Raw genomic sequence first — 17,574 nt, forward strand, 5'->3', positions numbered from 1 at the left:
TAAGTCTGGTCTGACTTTTTGCCACCCTGTGGGATGCAGAATGCCAGGCTTCCCTGTCCTTCAGTACCTCCCGGAGTTTGTTCAAACTCATTATCACTTTATGGTAAATAGATGGGGAAACAATGGAAAGAGTGACAGACTTTCTTTGCTTGGGCTCCAAAATCAGTGCAGATGGTGACTGCAGCTAGGAAATTTAAAGACCACTTCTTTTTATAGGAATGTGCAATTTAAATTTTTCTGGAGGCCACATCAAAAGAGTAAACAGAAAAAAGTTAATTTTAACAGTATATTTTACTTAAAAATATATCTAAATGTTATCATTTCAACATAAACCAATACAATATTAGTAGTGAGATAGTTACATTCTTCTTTTCCATAGTGCCTTCAAAATAGAGTACACGCTGTTAGTCATAGTACAGCTCAGGCTGGACTAGTCAAGCGCTCAGCTGGCCAGATGGGGTTGTCGGCTCCATGGTGACCAACACAGCTCAAGATGGAGGGAGCAGTACGAAAACAAGATTAACATTAAAAATCAACCACTTTTTTTATATGAGCAATTAAAAGTTGGAAAATGACATTTAAAAATGATACCATTGACAATAACATAAAGTGTCTACTACTGAGAAACTGTCATAGCCAGAGGTGGCTAAGAAGACGTGGCAATTAAAGGTAATGGGGCATCCTAAGTGACATCCCAGAGGAGAAAAAGAGCATTAGGTAAAAAACGAAGGAGACCTGGGAATTCCCCAGAGAGCTAGTGGGTGGGACTCCATGCTTTCAGGGCAGGAGGCCCGAGTTCCATCCCTGCTCAGAGCACTAAGATCCCACAAGTCCCAGAACCAAAAATAAGAAACTCAATAAAAAGTTGCTACAACCAGAGTGTGTGTGGGAGGGGGCCGGGGGAGGGAGAGGCATTGGGAGCTCTTCATAAAGTGTAGACTGGGTAATTTTTAATAATAGTTTGTGACTGGACTGGCTCTTTGTGGCAGCAGGCGGGCTTTCTCCAGTTGGAGCAAGCGTGGGCTTCTCTCTGGCTGAGCTGCTCGGGCTTCTCCCTGCGGAGCTCTCTCCTGCTGCAGAGCACAGACTCCAGGGCCCAGCTCAGTAGTTGTGGGGCACAGGCGCAGGGGCCTCACAGCACACGTCATCCTCCCTGAGCGGGGCTGGAACCCAGGTCCCTTGCACTGGCAGGTGAGTTCTTAACCACTGGCCCACCAGGGAAGCCCTAGACTTTAATCCTTTTCAATGTAGCATTGACAGGCCCAATTACCTTCCCTTTTGGCCTCTAAGGACAAGTGTATAATTGAAATTTGATTCAGATTAGATGGCCAGAAACTAATGAAGAATCGAAGGTTTCTCTGTTACATTGAGATTGTCTTTTTTTCCATCTTGATCATCAATAAGGATTAAGCAACTTGCCCAACTAATTCTTCTTCTGAGTGAGCAAAAGACATGCAAGCATGTGATGAGGTGGTCAGCATCCGTGAGAAGGGAATACAGAGTCTACAATAGGAGACTGCCAAGGTCACCTGCTACTGAGACTCACACTGTCTGTCATTTAGTGAACAAGTATTTAGCAAATGTTTCTTAACCACTTCATGAACAAAAGAAGCAAATGCTGCCAATTTAGGGCGTGTATTCCCACCTTCGAGCTGCGGCCTTGCTTTCAACCTCTCTCAGCACCTGAGGCTGAATCCGCCCAGGCTGGGGCTGCCCTGTGCTCACAGCCAACAGCTGGTGGGCCCAGAGCCCCTTCTCAGGCCTCCCACCTGGTGTGGAGAGGGACAATGTGCAGAGAGATCTAAGTGCTCCTGGTGCAGTCTTCTCTCTTGCCCTTTCTCACACCCTGGACATCTTGTCAAAAGTCTTGGATTGACTCATGCAATTTTTTTCTAGCTCACTTCAGGATGCAGCTGGAACTAGGACCTTGGCTGAAGGCCTCTGTGCCTAGCTCTCCTAACACCTCCAGAATATACCCAGCCAGAAGATCCCACACTTTGCACCGTTGTCACTCTAAGAATGCTCCCATCAGAGGGTCGATGGCCCAGGAACAGGCAGGAACAGCGCAGGCCTTGTTTTCACTGTTTCCTGCCAGGACCCACTGCTGCTGGACACTCAGACTGGCCCTTCCAGAACATGCCCGTCTGCATCAAGCCTGCATTTACTTCAGATCCCAGGCCGTTCTCTGAGCTGGACTTTAATTGTCAAAATCACTATCAGGGGTGCAGTGAGTCAGGCTAACCCAAGGTTGAGAAAATGGTTAAAAGGGACAACACATTGGCTGCAGCTGCTGAACAAGCCTTAGAGGCCCCCCTCTGCTGACATGTGAGCAAGTCCCACTGTGTGGGTTCTGGGTTAGTTTCCTGTCTCTGAGGCAGTTTCTGAATCTTCCTTAAAGTGAAACAGCCCAAAGCAAAGCCATCTACATACTCAAAACCAACAAGTGTCTTGTGTTTTTTACATCCTCAGAGATTGCGTCATGAACCCCAGAAGGCAAAAATAGCAAGGAAGTTGATGCAACAAGTGAAAAGGAAACTAAATAAATGCAAGCTGCCTAAAGGGATTTCAGGATCCAGCCTGGGAATCCCCTCTGGCCTGGCCTCCTGGCTGAGTTGAGTGCTCAGAGCAGAGGATCCTCCTGACTGCCTGCCAGATGCCTGTGTCTTCCTGACTGATTCTCTGAGCTCCTAAACTCTAGGAGGACCAAGAATCCAGTGAGGGTGGGGGTGAGTCTTGTGGACAGCTGGCCTGTGTGCCACATAGGAATGTTTCTGTCTAGACCTCTGGGTATTGTTGCAACCTTCTTGGCCTCCTCATCCCAGTGAATGGCTATTTCTCTTCTCACTCGGAGGTGGGTGAGCTGCAGAAATGTGTCTCTGAACAGCTCTCTGGGAACTGCTTCATCTTCCTGACCACAGATCCAGAACCTCAGGAAATAATCTTCTAACCAGATTCAAATAAAAGAGTTAATATGTAAAGAGCACTTGGGAAGTGCCTGGTACCATTCTGAGCATGTGCTATAAATTAAGGCAATTAATCTTACCACACTTTCAAGACAAGTTATTATGATTATCTTAGTTTTGCAGTTAACATATAAGGCAGCAATTTATAACTAGCAATCCATTTTTATGTACTGCTGCTGCTAATGAAGAAAAATCTCAAAGATCTATATGCAAGGGACCTGCCTCTTGAGAAACATATATGCAGGTCAGGAAGTAACAGTTAGAACTGGACATGAAACAACAGACTGGTTCCAAATAGGAAAAGGAGTAAGTCAAGGCTGTATATTGTCACCCTGCTCATTTAACTTATATGCAGAGAACATCATGAGAAACGCTGGGCTGGAAGAAGCACAAGCTGGAATCAAGATTCCCGGGAGAAATATCAATAACCTCAGATATGCAGATGACACCACCCTTATGGCAGAAGGTGAAGAGGAACTCAAAAGCCTCTTGAAGAAAGTGAAAGAGGAGAGTGAAAATGTTGGCTTAAAGCTCAACATTCAGAGAATGAAGATCATGTCATCTTGTCCCATCACTTCATGGGAAATAGATGGGGAAACAGTGGAAACAGTGTCAGACTTTATTTTTGGGGGGCTCCAAAATCACTGCAGATGGTGACTGCAGCCATGAAATTAAAAGATGCTTACTCGTTGGAAGTAAAGTTATGACCAACCTAGATAGCATATTGAAAAGCAGAGAAATTACTTTGCCAACAAATGTCTGTCTAGTCAAGGCTATGGTTTTTCCTGGGGTCATGTATGAATGTGAGAGTTGGACTGTAAAGAAGGCTGAGCGCCGAAGAATTTGTGCTTTTGAACTGTGGTGTTGGAGAAGACTCTTGAGAGTCCCTTGGACTGCAAGAAGATCCAACCAGTCCATTCTGAAGGACATCAGCCCTGGAATTCTTTGGAGGGAATGATGCTGAAGCTGAAACTCTAGTACTTTAGCCACCTCATGCGAAGAGTTGACTCATTGGAAAAGACTCTGATGCTGGGAGGGATTGGGGGCAGGAGGAGAAGGGGATGACAGAGGATGAGATGGCTAAATGGCGTCACTGACTCGATGGACATGAGTTTGAGTGAACTCCTGGAGTTGGTGATGGATAGGGAGGCCTGGCATGCTGCGATTCATGGGATTGCAAAGAGTCGGACACGACTGAGCGACTGAACTGAACTGAACTGATGAATAAATGAGAAACTGAAGTATATGACAAATGGATATAAATGTATATTTATATGGTATACATTAGTATGTCCATATGTATAGATTTGTTAACTACATATGAAAATGTCTAGAAGGATACCCATTCAATTGTTAACGGTATAGGATTACAGTGCATCCTCCTAGCGGTCAAGGGTAGGCATTCCTTTGTATGAATTATTTAAAAATTTAGCCATGACATGTGTGTTTAATATATATAAATAAGCTTAAGAAACCCTTTTACTTCTTTAGAGTCATATTGATCATGGCAGCTGCTGGTTCTCACATCTCTTAGCTGTCTCTGCATTCCCCAGCCTGCCTTGGTCTTCTTGCCTCCATTTGAACAGTTTAGGAAGACTCTTTTCTCAGGAGTGGCCAAATGTAGAAAACTTCCTCTCCCTTCCTCATCCTACTCCAGGATCCTAGACTCCACATATGCAGATTGACCTCCCATGATGTATGTGCTGCTGCTGCTGCTGCTGCTGCTAAGTCGCTTCAGTCGTGTCTGACTCTGTGCGACCCCGTAGACGCCAGCCCACCAGGCTCCCCCGTCGCCAGTGATTCTCACTGTCCTGATGATTTCTGCCAGGAGCGCTTGATGCCTCTTGTGTGATTTGGACTCATTGAATCCAAACAGTAATTGTATGAAAACCACTCTTACTGTCCTCATATTAAAGATGAGGAAACTGACCTGTTGTGTTTGTGAGACTTTTCAGGGTTACAGTGTTGGTAAATAGCAGAGCTGGGATTCAGAGGTTTTGGAATATCTAGAACTCTCCTCTCACTTGGGCTCTCTTCCTGTGGCTTCCACTCTGACTACACCATGCAGCTAGAAACCAGCACAGAACAGAGCTCGTGTGTGGAGGCAGTGAAGTTACTGTGGAAGGGAGTGAATTGCTCAGTAAGGCAGTCCTGAGGAGAAGGCGGGAGAGAGAGTCACAGGAGTCAGGAGCAGCCAGTCAGCAGGGTGTGTCCTCAGCTTTCCTGCAGGAGGTGACTGCTTCCCTCAGATATGTACATCAACCATTCTTTAACGAGTGGGTATAAATTAGTTATGCCTGTGACATCAAGACTAACCATTTTCTACAATTCATAATCTCCTTTCTACCTTTTTTCTTTTTGGCACCCTCCACAGCTTATAGGATCTTAGTTCCTCAACCAAGGCTCCCTGGACGAAAAACTCAGAGTCCTAACAACTGCACCACAGAAGAGTCTCAGAATTCCACCTTTTGCAGACATTTGTTAGAAAGTGATAGAACTGTTTCACTGTATAAAGTGAACAAATACTATTTTGTGATAGGTATTTGAAGACAAAATAAGGATTTAAGTTTTCAAAATAAAAACTCAAGAAATTTATCTTGATAACTATTTAATAAATAAACCAAATAACAATTTTAATAAAATAGGGAAATATATATTCTAAATTTTAATACAATGTAATCATACACATTTTTATATGAAAATATAAATATGATGAGATAAAATATTCCATTACCTAAATAAATAAAGAATAAATAAATAACATCAGGGCAGTCATAGCTTATCGACTGATACCCCTGCAGTTGATTTCTTTTATATCTATGTGCTTATTACTACAGACATGTATTGGCTGAGTTAATTCCACACATTTGGTGGCTAAAGCAGAATTCAGAGTCTTCTGAAATGACCCCAGGTGAGTATACAAGGATGATGCGGCATCTTAGTCAGTGAAAGTCATGTCAAGGTGAGCTCAGGTCTCCATCCATCATTCTTAACCTTTCTTGCAAGCTGGCAGATGAAGAGAAGGATCTCATGATTTCCAGTCTGACGATTTCCCAGGCGCAGTCGCTGTATCCCTTCTCTTGCAGGTAGACATGGATGCCCTGGAAGTACCTCTTCATGGCCAGGGTGGGGCCCGTCCTTCCCAGGGCAGAGTCTTCCTCTCCCGTCATCTGCCCCAGGCAGGCGTCCAGGTGGTCCAGCTGCTGATGGAGTCCAGTGCGGAGCTGCTCCAGGAGGGTGGTGTCCCAGGCAGCAGAGATGCGCTCTGTGTGGAAGAGGCTGAAGCTCTGCTGGAGCATCTCGTGGAGCACAGAGATGGCCTGGGCCTCCTGGAGCTGGCCGCCCTCCACCATCTCCTGGGGGAAAGAGAAGTCTTTTCTGTCCTGCAGACAGAAGCGAGGGGAGAGTCTCCTCATTTGGCCCAGGAGCATTAGGTTCTTCCTGCCAAGCACCACTTGGTTCTGAGACAGGTCACAGCCCAGGGATCCTCCTGGGGCATAGCTGACCAACACGAGGGCCATGAGTAGAGAGAGCACGAAGGCCATGGGGAAGATGCGGCTGCTGCTGGGCTGGCTGAGACGGCGTCTGGGGGAACCTTGAGGTAGGTTCTCTGATGCCATGCTTTCTAAGTGAGGCCATTAAATAGGGAACATGGTAATTTTCATTTTCTAATCATTTCTATGCACTTTTACTTCCTTTTTTGGTTTTCTGTTATGTATTCTCAAGACAGTCAAAGAAATGTTCTTCCTTCTAGACTATTAATTTTGCCTTTTCCTAGTCACTTCAGATGTGCCCATCCAAATGGATGTTTTTCAATCAAATGAGAAAGGACTTTCTCTTAAGTCAGGATTGATGGACATTTGTAATTACACACGTTATTGCCCTTTATCTCTCATGCACAAGTGTTGCTCTCCTCTCATCCATGAATGCATTTTTAGCTTGGTCTTAGGCTCCATTTTTCCCTCTTAGGTTCCTTAGGAAGCCAGGCTCTGTCTGCTCTATGGATTCCGTATATAAGGGATTTACCAGATCACACTGGAAGGTAAGCTCTTGGAAACAAATGATGAGTTTTCTTTAATGTTTGATTTAGAGAAGAGGCTGATTATTATCAGTCTTTGAAGTCCTCCCACATTTCTCTTCCTTCCAGAACAGGTTCCTGCAGATCCCTGCCCTTCAGGGAACCATGAGGGCAGGACTATTACAGACATCACCCTTCTTTCCACCTTTTTCTTGCTGGAGACCTATTGTCCTCTACAGACTGGGCCAATACCCCCACCAGAATCCTGGTTCCTCTCAGGGAACATGGGTGAGGAGACTCTACATCCAGGATAATTGTATTTTCCAAGCAGCACCTCACTCACCAGGGAGAGATCACATGGAGCCATCCCCCGTCCTCTGCAGTGACAGAGTCCCCCTTCCTCACCTGCTGGACTCTCTCCCTCCCTGAGAGCACGCTCACCACATCCTGAGGACTCGAAAATCTCCTTTCTATGGAGGGCTTATTGATTGGTTGGGAAAATAAATTGTCTTCCGGAAACCCCAACGACACCCCTGGAGTTTTTGTGTAAAGGACCCTAGTGCTCAGTGGTGACCTCTTCTCCTGACCCGTGTCCCCAGGTGTCTAAAGTGTCAGCAGTGCTCAGATGCTGAGGGCAGAAGTGTGTTTGTGCAAGTTAGTGGAGGAGTTTCCAACTGCAATTATTTTCCTTTTAGTAGATCAATAATATTGGCTTTGCCAGGTATAGGTTTTACTATTCAACACTTTTACTTAAACTCTTCAACATTTGTTCTGCTCAGAGTTTCTGAGCTGGAGGAAGGCGATTCAGTGATGGGGTTGTCTCTTATTGGAAGCTTATGTCTCAGAATCTAATGAGATTCAGTCATTGATTCAGGCAGTTGATTCTACTGGGCATCTCTGTTCCTCTGTTTCTGTCTCCTCTGAGATTGCAGGGCAGTGAGATCCGGGGCACTAGATCAGGAGAAATAGCCTTCTTTCTTTACTTGAGTGTAATTTTTCATTTAAACATTTTGTATACACACTTAGTGACTTATTGGACAATGTTGGTATTCCTGCCTCTGCTCTGGTTCTATTTCATGATGAGGTGAGAACAAGAAAGGGAAGTAAAGAAACCCAAAGAGGCTGCATCTCTTTCGCTTTCAAGATGTTAGATTTCTTTTTTGTTTCTCTTTGCAACTTTCTTAGAAAGTAAACTTCCACAGTTGTTTTGTTGGCAAGAAGAAAACAAGGGTAAGTCTCAATGTCCTGATATGAAAGAAGGGAAGGGGTTTTCCCCTGAGGTAATGATGTATTATTCTGAGTTAGCAAACTACAGTGCAGCACGGCTGGGGAGCAGGCTGTGGCAGAGGGGAAGGATGAGGCCAGTATGAACAACAGAAAGACTGGGACAGGGCTGCTTCGTACAGAAGCTCAATGAAGGCCAAGTCCTGAGTCAGTTGCCTGCTCTCAGCTTTGTAAGACCAGCTAGCTGATTTTCCTTTTCTTTAATCCACATGTCATCAGTATAAGCGGAGAAGGAAGAGAAACGGGCACTCAGAACCCCATTTGCTAGAACACAAACCCTTTCTGGCAGAGTTTAGGAGATCAGCCTTGCCTAGCATCTGTGTAGTTGATAAATCCGTTTGGGTAATGAGATGATGCTTCGAAAAAACTAGAATGACAGGGAATGAAATGATTCCAAAAGATCCTGATCTTAATCTGGGTAACAGTAAAATTATGATATTAAAAGTAATAACTGAATTTTATTGATTGCTAAAATTAAAAGACGCTTACTCCTTGGAAGGAAAGTTATGAGCAACCTAGGTAGCATATTGAAAAGCAGAGACATGACTTTGTCAACAAACGTCCGTCTGGTTAAGGCTATGGTTTTTCCAGTAGTCATGTATGGATGTGAGATTTGGACTGTGAAGAAAGCTGAGCGCCGAAGAATTGATGCTCTTGAACTGTGGTGTTGGAAAAGACTCTTGAGAGTCTCATGGCCTGCAAGGAGATCCAACCAGTCCATTCTAAGGAGATCAGTCCTGGGTGTTCTTTGGAAGGAATGATGCTAAAGCTGAAACTCCAATACTTTGGCCAACTCATGCAAAGATTTGACTCATTGGAGAAGACTCTGATGCTGGGAGGGATTGGGGGCAGGAGGAGAAGGGGACGACAGAAGATGAGATGGCTGGATGGCATCACCGACTCGATGGACATGAGTTTGGGTGAACTCCGGGAGTTGGTGATGGAAAGGGAGGCCTGGCGTGCTGCACTTCATTGGGTCGCAAAGAGTCGGACACGACTGAGCGACTGAACTGAATGAGCTGAACCCTAACAATCTCCCTAATATTCCAGTTTGTGATAGGATCATATTGATGGGTTGGGTTTCTGCAGGTTTATTAAGAATTTTAAAAATATTTATTTTATGTCCTTATTTGACTGGGCCGCGTCTTAGTTGAAGCTGGATTTTGGATCTTCCTTGCTTCATCCAGAGTTTTTACTTGGGCCGTGGGAAGTCTGGCTTGCCACATGCAGGATCTAGTTCCCTGACCAGAGATCCAACTCAGGCTCCCTGCTGTGGGAGCCTGGAGTCCTGGCCACTGGATCCTCAGGGAGTCTCGAGGGGTAGGGTTTCAATATGTGAATTGGGGGAACACACACACATTCAGTCTGTAACGTGGTAATAAGAAGATACCAAGGTATTGTGTTTATGGCAAGGATTCCTTAGAATCTATTTCATTCTTGGTATTTATTTGAGGAGAAAGAACACATTCCCTGATGCTACCCTCACTTTTTATGGCACATCCATCCTGAATTGTTTACTAATTAAATGTTGTAAATGTTATACTGTGAACCTAATTACCAAGGACCTACCAGGCTTCCCTGGTGGCTCAGATGGTAAAGAATCCGCCTGCAATGCAGGAGACCAAGGTTCAATCCCTGAGTCGGGAAGATCCCCTGGAGAAGGAAATGGCAACCCACTCCAGTATTCTTGCTTGGAGAATTCCATGGGCAGAGGAGCCTGACAGGCTACAGTTCACAGGGTCACAAAAAGTCAGACTCGACTGAGCCACTAACACTTTCACCAGACAAATTCCACAGACACTCAGTGTTCATCAAATGACAGTGACAACAGCTACAAATTCCTTAGCCTCTGAAGGAACTCACTTAATCCTTCCAACATAGTGAAATGAGTTAATATTCTCCTTTCCAAGAGCCCCCTGCTAAGACTTTATGTGAATGAACTAATCTAATAATGAATGTCAGATTCCAAACTCCCTATCCACAGCATAAACACCTGAGCACACTGCATGTACTGAACTCTCCCTTATTTCCCTCTTTTGCTTCTAACACAAGCTGTCGCTCTGTTGTTTCATACCTCAATGTTACAAATCTCTTATTTCCATTAATGTCTCCCTCCAAATTCTCGATAAGCTGAGCGATTTACAAAGTATCCTGATTATTTTGCATAAGAAGCAAAATCAAATCATCAAGTGGTAGTTATTACTGAGAGTCTAACTGTGCTTGACAAAATTAATAATTCTAATGAGTATAAAATAATCGTATTTAACTGTCCAAGATGACTCATAGATTGTTAAGTGATCCTCACCATAAAATTGAGATACATGATGGACAAGGTCCTTGAGATATATGACCCCTGCTCAGATGGGGTTACAAACATTTCAGTGAATCCTCTGTAGAAAACCCCAAACTGATGGTACTTGTGGCTATAGGTAAAGCATACTTGCTGCTACCAAATTACCTGAATATGGGAAATGACTGGAAGAATAGAAGACGACATCCGGACAGAAATCTGCCTGATACTGCGACCCTCCAGTGGGAAGGAAGACTTGGGGACAAGACTGAGACTTAAAGGCTCCCCAGGAGAAAAAGAAAATTATTTCATTCACTATTAATATAAAAGGTAAATTTCTCCTGTAATGTTAATTGTCTGAAAAATCTTTTAAATATATATATGTCTTAAACTCACATCAAGTTGAAATATTTTCCTTATGCCACAACAGTACTTGTAAGTTGCTGGCTTTAATGGAAGCAAAATCATCAGTACTGTTTTCAAAATTGCTACTTCGTATATATCTCTCTTCACTGAGGGAATGCCATATTTGACAAATTATGACCCAGTCAGTTCAGTTCAGTTCAGATCAGTTGCTCAGTCGTGTCCGACTCTTTGCGACCCCATTAATCGCAGCACTCCAGGCCTCCCTGTCCATCACCAACTCCCAGAGTTCACTCAAACTCACGTCCATCGAGTCAGTGAGGCCATCCAGCCATCTCATCCTCTCTCATCCCCTTCTCCACCTGCCCTCAATCCCTCCCAGCATCAGAATCTTTTCCAATGAGTCAACTCTTCGCATGAGGTGGCCAAAGTACTGGAGTTTCAGCTTTAGCATCATTCCTTCCAAAGAACACCCAGGACTGATCTCCTTTAGAATGGACTGGTTGGATCTCCTTGCAGTCCATGCGACCCTCAAGAATCTTCTCCAACACCACAGTTCAAAAGCATTCCATCACTCAGGTTTCTTCACAGTCCAATTCTCACATCCATACATGACCACTGGAAAAACCATAGCCTTGCCTAGACGGACCTTTGTTGGCAAAGTAATGTCTCTGCTTTTGAATATGCTAGCTAGGTTGGTCATAACTTTCCTTCCAAGGAGTAAGCGTCTTTTAATTTCATGGCTGCAGTCACCATCTGCAGTGATTTTGGAGCCCAAAAATGTAAAGTCTGACACTGTTTCCACTGTTTCCCCATCTATTTCCCATGAAGTGAAGGAACCAGATGCCATGATCTTCGTTTTCTGAATGTTGAGTTTTAAGCCAACTTTTTTACTCTCCTCTTTGACTTTCATCAAGAGGCTTTTTAGTTCCTCTTCACTTTCTGCCGTAAGGGTGGTGTCATCTGCATATCTGAGGTTATTGATATTTCTCTCAAGTAACAAATCTCAACTAACAAATTCCTTTTTCCTCTCATGTCTTTTCATCAGGAATCATCTATTAAACATCCATTTTTTTATATAGTCAGCTTTTAATTGGAGAGTTTCATTAACTTTTTTGAAATGTCAAATCATATGGATTAGTTGCTTAAACACGTGCAATCAAAATGCCTTTGATTTCAGCATAATGTGTGCTCAGTAGGTACCAGCTGTGAAATAGGCAGTTGGGGATATGATTCCAGCCTGTATCTTGGAAAGGCATCACCATCAAGACAGATTTTTAAAGCCCTGGAAACTAGAGCAGGTCATGACCTAGTTCATGAGTTTGACCGGAAAACAGTTCTCGGCCCTGAACACAGGAAAACTACAAGTGTCTTTGTCACAAATGAAACTCAGACTGGATTCCAGCCAGATGGCAGGAGTGCAGGGTGAGTGTGGAACCTGGGATCTGCTTGAGGACATTGCAATCTGTGTGTTTCTAGCTGGAGATCACGAGTTTGAAATAAAAAAGAACTATGAACTCCTTGGCTATTTCAAGTCCTGAAAGATGAATCTGTGAAAGTGCTGCACTCAATATGCCAGCAAATTGGGAAAACTCACAAGTGGCCACAGGACTGAAAAGGTCAGTTTTCATTCCAATCCCAAAGAAAGGCAATGCCAAAGAATGCTCAAACTACCAAACAGTTTCACTCATCTCATACGCTAGTAAAGTTATGCTCAAAATTCTCCAAGCCAGGCTTCAACAATATGTGAACCATGAACTTCCTGATGTTCAAGCTGGTTTTAGAAAAGGCAGAGGAACCAGAGATCAAATTGCCAACATCCGCTGGATCATCGAAAAAGCAAGAGAGTTCCAGAAAAACATCTATTCCTGCTTTATTGACTATGCCAAAGCCTTGGACTGTGTGGATCACAATAAACAGCGGAAAATTCTGAAAGAGATGGGAATATCAGACCACCTGACCTGCCTCTTGAGAAATCTGTATGCAGGTCAGGAAGCAATAGTTAGAACTAGACATGGAACAACAGACTGGTTCCAAATAGGGAAAGGAGTACGTCAAGGCTGTATGTTGTCACCCTGCTTATTTAACTTCTATGCAGAGTACATCATGAGAAACGCTGGACTGGAAGAAACACAAGCTCGAATCAAGATTGCTGGGAGAAATATCAATAACCTCAGGTATGCAGATGACAACACCCTTATGGCAGAAAGTGAAGAGGAACTAAAAAGCCTCTTGATGAAAGTGAAAGAGGAGAGTGAAAAAGTTGGCTTAAAGCTCAACATTCAGAAAACGAAGATCATGGCATCCGGCCCCATCACTTCATGGTAAATAGATGGGGAAACAGTGGAAACATTGTCAGACTTTATTTTTTGGGGCTCCAAAATCACTGCAGATGGTGACTGCAGCCATGAAATTAAAAGACGCTTACTCCTTGGAAGGAAAGTTATGACCAACCTAGCTAGCATATTCAAAAGCAGAGACATTACTTTGCCGACTAAGGTCCGTCTAGTCAAGGCTATGGTTTTTCCTGTGGTCATGTATGGATGTGAGAGTTGGACTGTGAAGAAGGCTGAGCACTGAAGAATTGATGCTTTTGAACTGTGGTGTTGGAGAAGACTCTTGAGAGTCCCATGGACTGCAAGGAGATCCAACCAGTCCATTCTGAAGATCAGCCCTGGGATTTCTTTGGAAAGTTTAATGCTAAGCTGAAGCTCCAGTACTTTGGCCAACTCATGTGAAGGGGTGACTCATTGGAAAAGTCTCTGATGCTGGGAGGGATTGGGGGCAGGAGGAGAAGGGAATGACAGAGGATGAGATGGCTGGGTGGCATCAGTGACTCAATGGAAGTGAGTCTGTGTGAACTCTGGGATTTGGTGATGGACAGGGAGGCCTGGCATGCTGCGATTCATGGTGTCGCAGAGAGTTGGACATGACTGAGCGACTGAACTGAACTGAACTGCACTTACCTGGGTAAAGTGACAAGGCAAGAGCAGAGGGTTCATTGCCTATGGATCAGAAATTCACAGAAGAAACCTGCATTTCCTTGATATGATGGGGAAAGTCTGTCACCTCCTCTAGTATACTGGTCTTAAAACGAAAGTCTCAACTCCACAGCTCTTCTCAGCTCTACTCTGTGATGCTGGGGCTCCAGTTGTTTTCAGTACATTTCTCCTTTGCCTGCAGATTGCTTTTCTTTCAGAGTTCTCCGAACTGACTTCAAGAGATGGACGAGAAGGCTGGAGTATGACTGATGACAACCACCATCAATTAGGAAAAGGAAAACTAATGATTGCTGCTAGATGCTCTGTGTCACCAGTCAGATTGGCAAAAAGTAAACAAGATGATAAGATCCTGTTTTGAGAACATATAGGGACTTATATGATCTTGAATATAGATTAATGTAGCCATTGTTATCAAGCACAGTTGGCAGTATGCATGTGCAAGATTTATGTGTTGACAAATAATATTGACTTCATGCCCCTTATTCAGAGAAAGACTCTCACTAGAGTATGACACCTGCATACACTTGTAGCAGTCTCTCCTCTAAAGGCACTAATTTCTGAGAAGGACCGACTCTAGGAGGTGACACTGCCAGCACTTAGGGACTGAAGTTTTTATGGAAAACAACGAGGATCAAACCCAGGACAGCCCAGGACTGGAGAGCAGAACCTCACACTGCATGGCCCTTGCTGTTTTCTTCCTGCCTCTGCCTTGCTGCTGAAAGACGGAAACCCAACAGAGAGCTGAGAAGGTGATTTTAGAAATGTCTTCAAGAAGTAGTAGAGTAGTACTCACACTAAAGAAGCAAGAAACATTATTAAGGAGTAATGTGTGTGGTTTTCTGCATTCATATGAGATCTCTATGATTTCCCTATTATTCATTTTTATGATAGATCAAAGCATTTTCTACTAATCCTTCTTTTTCAAAGAATTTCTGTGACTTCCTAAGAATACTTCTAGAAGTCTGAAACACAGAAATTGGAATTGTCTTCAGCATTGAGCACAGGAGAGTTCACACACTGAATATACTGTGAAACTAGCACCCAAGTTAAATATTTTTACCAAAGACCTAGCATCTTTCCAGTGTTGCCTTTCAGTCACTGCCTCAGGCCAGCTGACCAGTCTCCTCCCTGTGGGCAGCTACTCTGGGACTCTCACTATCCTGATTATTTGTGCCAAGCACCCTTTTTTGCTTCTTGTAATATGGACTTATTGATCCAAACAGTAGTCCTATGAAAAACTACTGTTATTTTCCCCATATTTGAGAAGAAGATCAAGACAGAATGCATGCCTGCATGCATGCTAAGTTGGTTGAGACAGGTCCAGCTCCTATGACCCATGGACTGTAGCCCACCAGGCTCCTCTGTCCATGGGATTTTCAAGAAAGAATACTGGAGTGGGTTGCCACATCCATCTCCTTAGTGTTTGTGATATTTTTCAGGGTCACACTGCTGTTAAATAGCAGAGCTGCATTCAAAGGTTTTGAAACTTCTAGAGCTCTCCTTTCACTTGTGCTCTCTTCCAGTGATTTCCACTCAGAGAAACTTTGAAGCCAGAAACCATCACAGTACAGAGCTCCTGTGTTGGAGGCAGTGAAGATATAGTGTAAGGGAGTGGATTGTTCAGTAAAGCAGGACCGAGGAGAAGGCGGGAGGAAGAGTAACAGGTGTCAGGCTCAGCCACTCAGCACCGCATGTTCGCAGCTTCCCTGGAGGAGGGGAGTCCTCCCCCTACATACTGACACCAACCATTCTCTGTTGATTGGGTATAAACTAGTTATACTTGTGACTTCAGGACTACTCATCTACCACCGTTTCAGAGACTCCTTTCTACCTGTTTCTTTTGGGTGGAGGGGCTGCACTCCACAGCTTACAGGATCTTAGTTCCCTGACCAGGTATCCATGGCACCTGAGCGTCTCACACTGGAAGCATGGAGTCCATTCAGCTGGACTGCAGGGATCCAGAAATTCTACCTTTTGACAATCATTACCTGAAAAGTGATATGACTATTTTGTAGTATAAATGGACAAATGCAATTCCACAATAGGTTTATGTAGACCAAATAAGTATTTAGTTCTTCATAATGAAAAAAGCAATTAGTTTCATAAGAAATTAATAAATAAAACAAATTAGAAGAATAAGGAAATGAACATATTTTTGAAATTTTATTACTATGCAGACAGACATTTGTACATGAAAATATAAATATGATGAGATAAAATAAATACATAAATAAACATAAATAACATCATGGCAGTCATCCCTTATGGACTGATCCCTGTGCAGTTGAATACTTTTTATATCTACTTCCTTATTGCTACTGAGAAAGTACTATTGATTGAATTCAGGAAACATGGTGGCTAAAACAGAAATCAGAGTCTTCTGAAATGATTTCAGGGGAGCGTACAAGGCTGATGTGGCATCTTAGTCAGTGAGAGTCATGTCAAGGTGAGCTCAGGTCTCCATCTATCATTCTTAACCTTTCGTGCAAGCTGGCTGATGAAGACAAGGATCTCATGATTTCCACTCTGACGGTTTCCCAGGCACAGTCGCTGTATCCCTTCTCTTGCAGGTAGACATGGATGCCCTGGAAGTACCTCTTCACGGCCAGGGTGGGGCCCGTCCTCCCCAGGGCAGAGTCTTCCTCTCCCGTCACCTGCCCCAGGCAGGCGTCCAGATGGTCCAGCTGCTGATGGAGTCCAGTGCGGAGCTGCTCCAGGAGGGTGGTGTCCCAGGCAGCAGAGGCGCGCTCTGTGTGGAAGAGGTTGAAGCTCTGCTGGAGCATCTCGTGGAGCACAGAGATGGCCTGGGCCTCCTGGAGCTGGCCGCCCTCCACCATCTCCTGGGGGAAAGCGAAGTCTTTTCTGTCCTGCAGACAGAAGCGAGGGGAGATTCTCCTCATTTCGCTCAGGAGTCTGAGGTTCTGGCTGCCAACCAGCACATGGTTCTGAGACAGGTCACAGCCCAGTGATCCTCCCTGGCCATAGCTGACCAGCACCAGGGCCATCAGTAGAGAGAGCATGAAGGCCATAGGGAAGATGCGGCTGCTGCTGGGCTGGCTGAGGCGACGTCTGGTGGAACCTTGAGGTAGGTTCTCTGATGCCATGCTTTCTAAGCGAGGCCTTTAAATAGTGAACATGGTAATTTTCATTTTCTAATTGTTTTAATACACTTTCACTTCCTTTTTTGATTTTCATTTATGTATTCATAATATGATGAAAGAAAATGTCAGTTTAAAGTGTTAATTTTACCTATTTCCCAATAATTTCAAATGTACCCATCCGATTGTATATGTCAATTAAATGAGAATGTTTTTATTATTCATCACTTTTATTTACACTGTTCAGCATTTTCCGCTCAGAGTTTCAGAGCTGGAGGAAGGACATTCAGTGATGGTGTCTCTCACTGGAAGCTTATGTCACAGAATCTAGTGAGTTTCAGTCATTCATTCAGGCAGTTGCTTCCACTGGGCATCTCTGTTCCTCTGTCTCTTTCTTCCTGTGAGAACGAAGGACGGTGAGAACCAGGCTACTCGTTCAGGTAATACTATAGAATTGAATGAAAGGTTATTTAGAAAATAATTTGTTAATGAAATGGTATTTTTAGCAGTAATATCGGGATGTTTTTTACTTGTTTAGGACCCTAATCCTCAAGAA

The 17,574-nt window shown here is 43.9% G+C and overlaps 2 protein-coding genes across 2 annotated transcripts; both read right to left on the bottom strand.

Annotated features, from left to right (window-relative positions):
• Positions 1-5,920: 5,920 nt before the first annotated feature.
• Positions 5,921-6,508, bottom strand: LOC138081090 (interferon omega-1-like). The gene has a single exon (XM_068974158.1). It carries the CDS (start codon positions 6,506-6,508, stop codon positions 5,921-5,923), a length of 588 nt encoding a protein of 195 aa, XP_068830259.1.
• A 9,853-nt stretch (positions 6,509-16,361) lies between these two features.
• On the bottom strand, positions 16,362-16,949 carry LOC138080940 (interferon omega-1-like). The gene has a single exon (XM_068973847.1). The coding sequence runs from the start codon at positions 16,947-16,949 to the stop codon at positions 16,362-16,364; it is 588 nt and encodes a 195-aa protein (XP_068829948.1).
• Positions 16,950-17,574: the final 625 nt, after the last annotated feature.

This window comes from Capricornis sumatraensis, chromosome 6 (genome assembly GCF_032405125.1).
Source record: "Capricornis sumatraensis isolate serow.1 chromosome 6, serow.2, whole genome shotgun sequence".
NCBI lineage: Eukaryota > Metazoa > Chordata > Mammalia > Artiodactyla > Bovidae > Capricornis > Capricornis sumatraensis.

Bases quoted from the DNA above. Each gene is read 5' to 3' on its own strand.
- LOC138081090 (XM_068974158.1), bottom strand. From the start codon at position 6,508: ATGGCCTTCGTGCTCTCTCTACTCATGGCCCTCGTGTTGGTCAGCTAT.
- LOC138080940 (XM_068973847.1), bottom strand. From the start codon at position 16,949: ATGGCCTTCATGCTCTCTCTACTGATGGCCCTGGTGCTGGTCAGCTAT.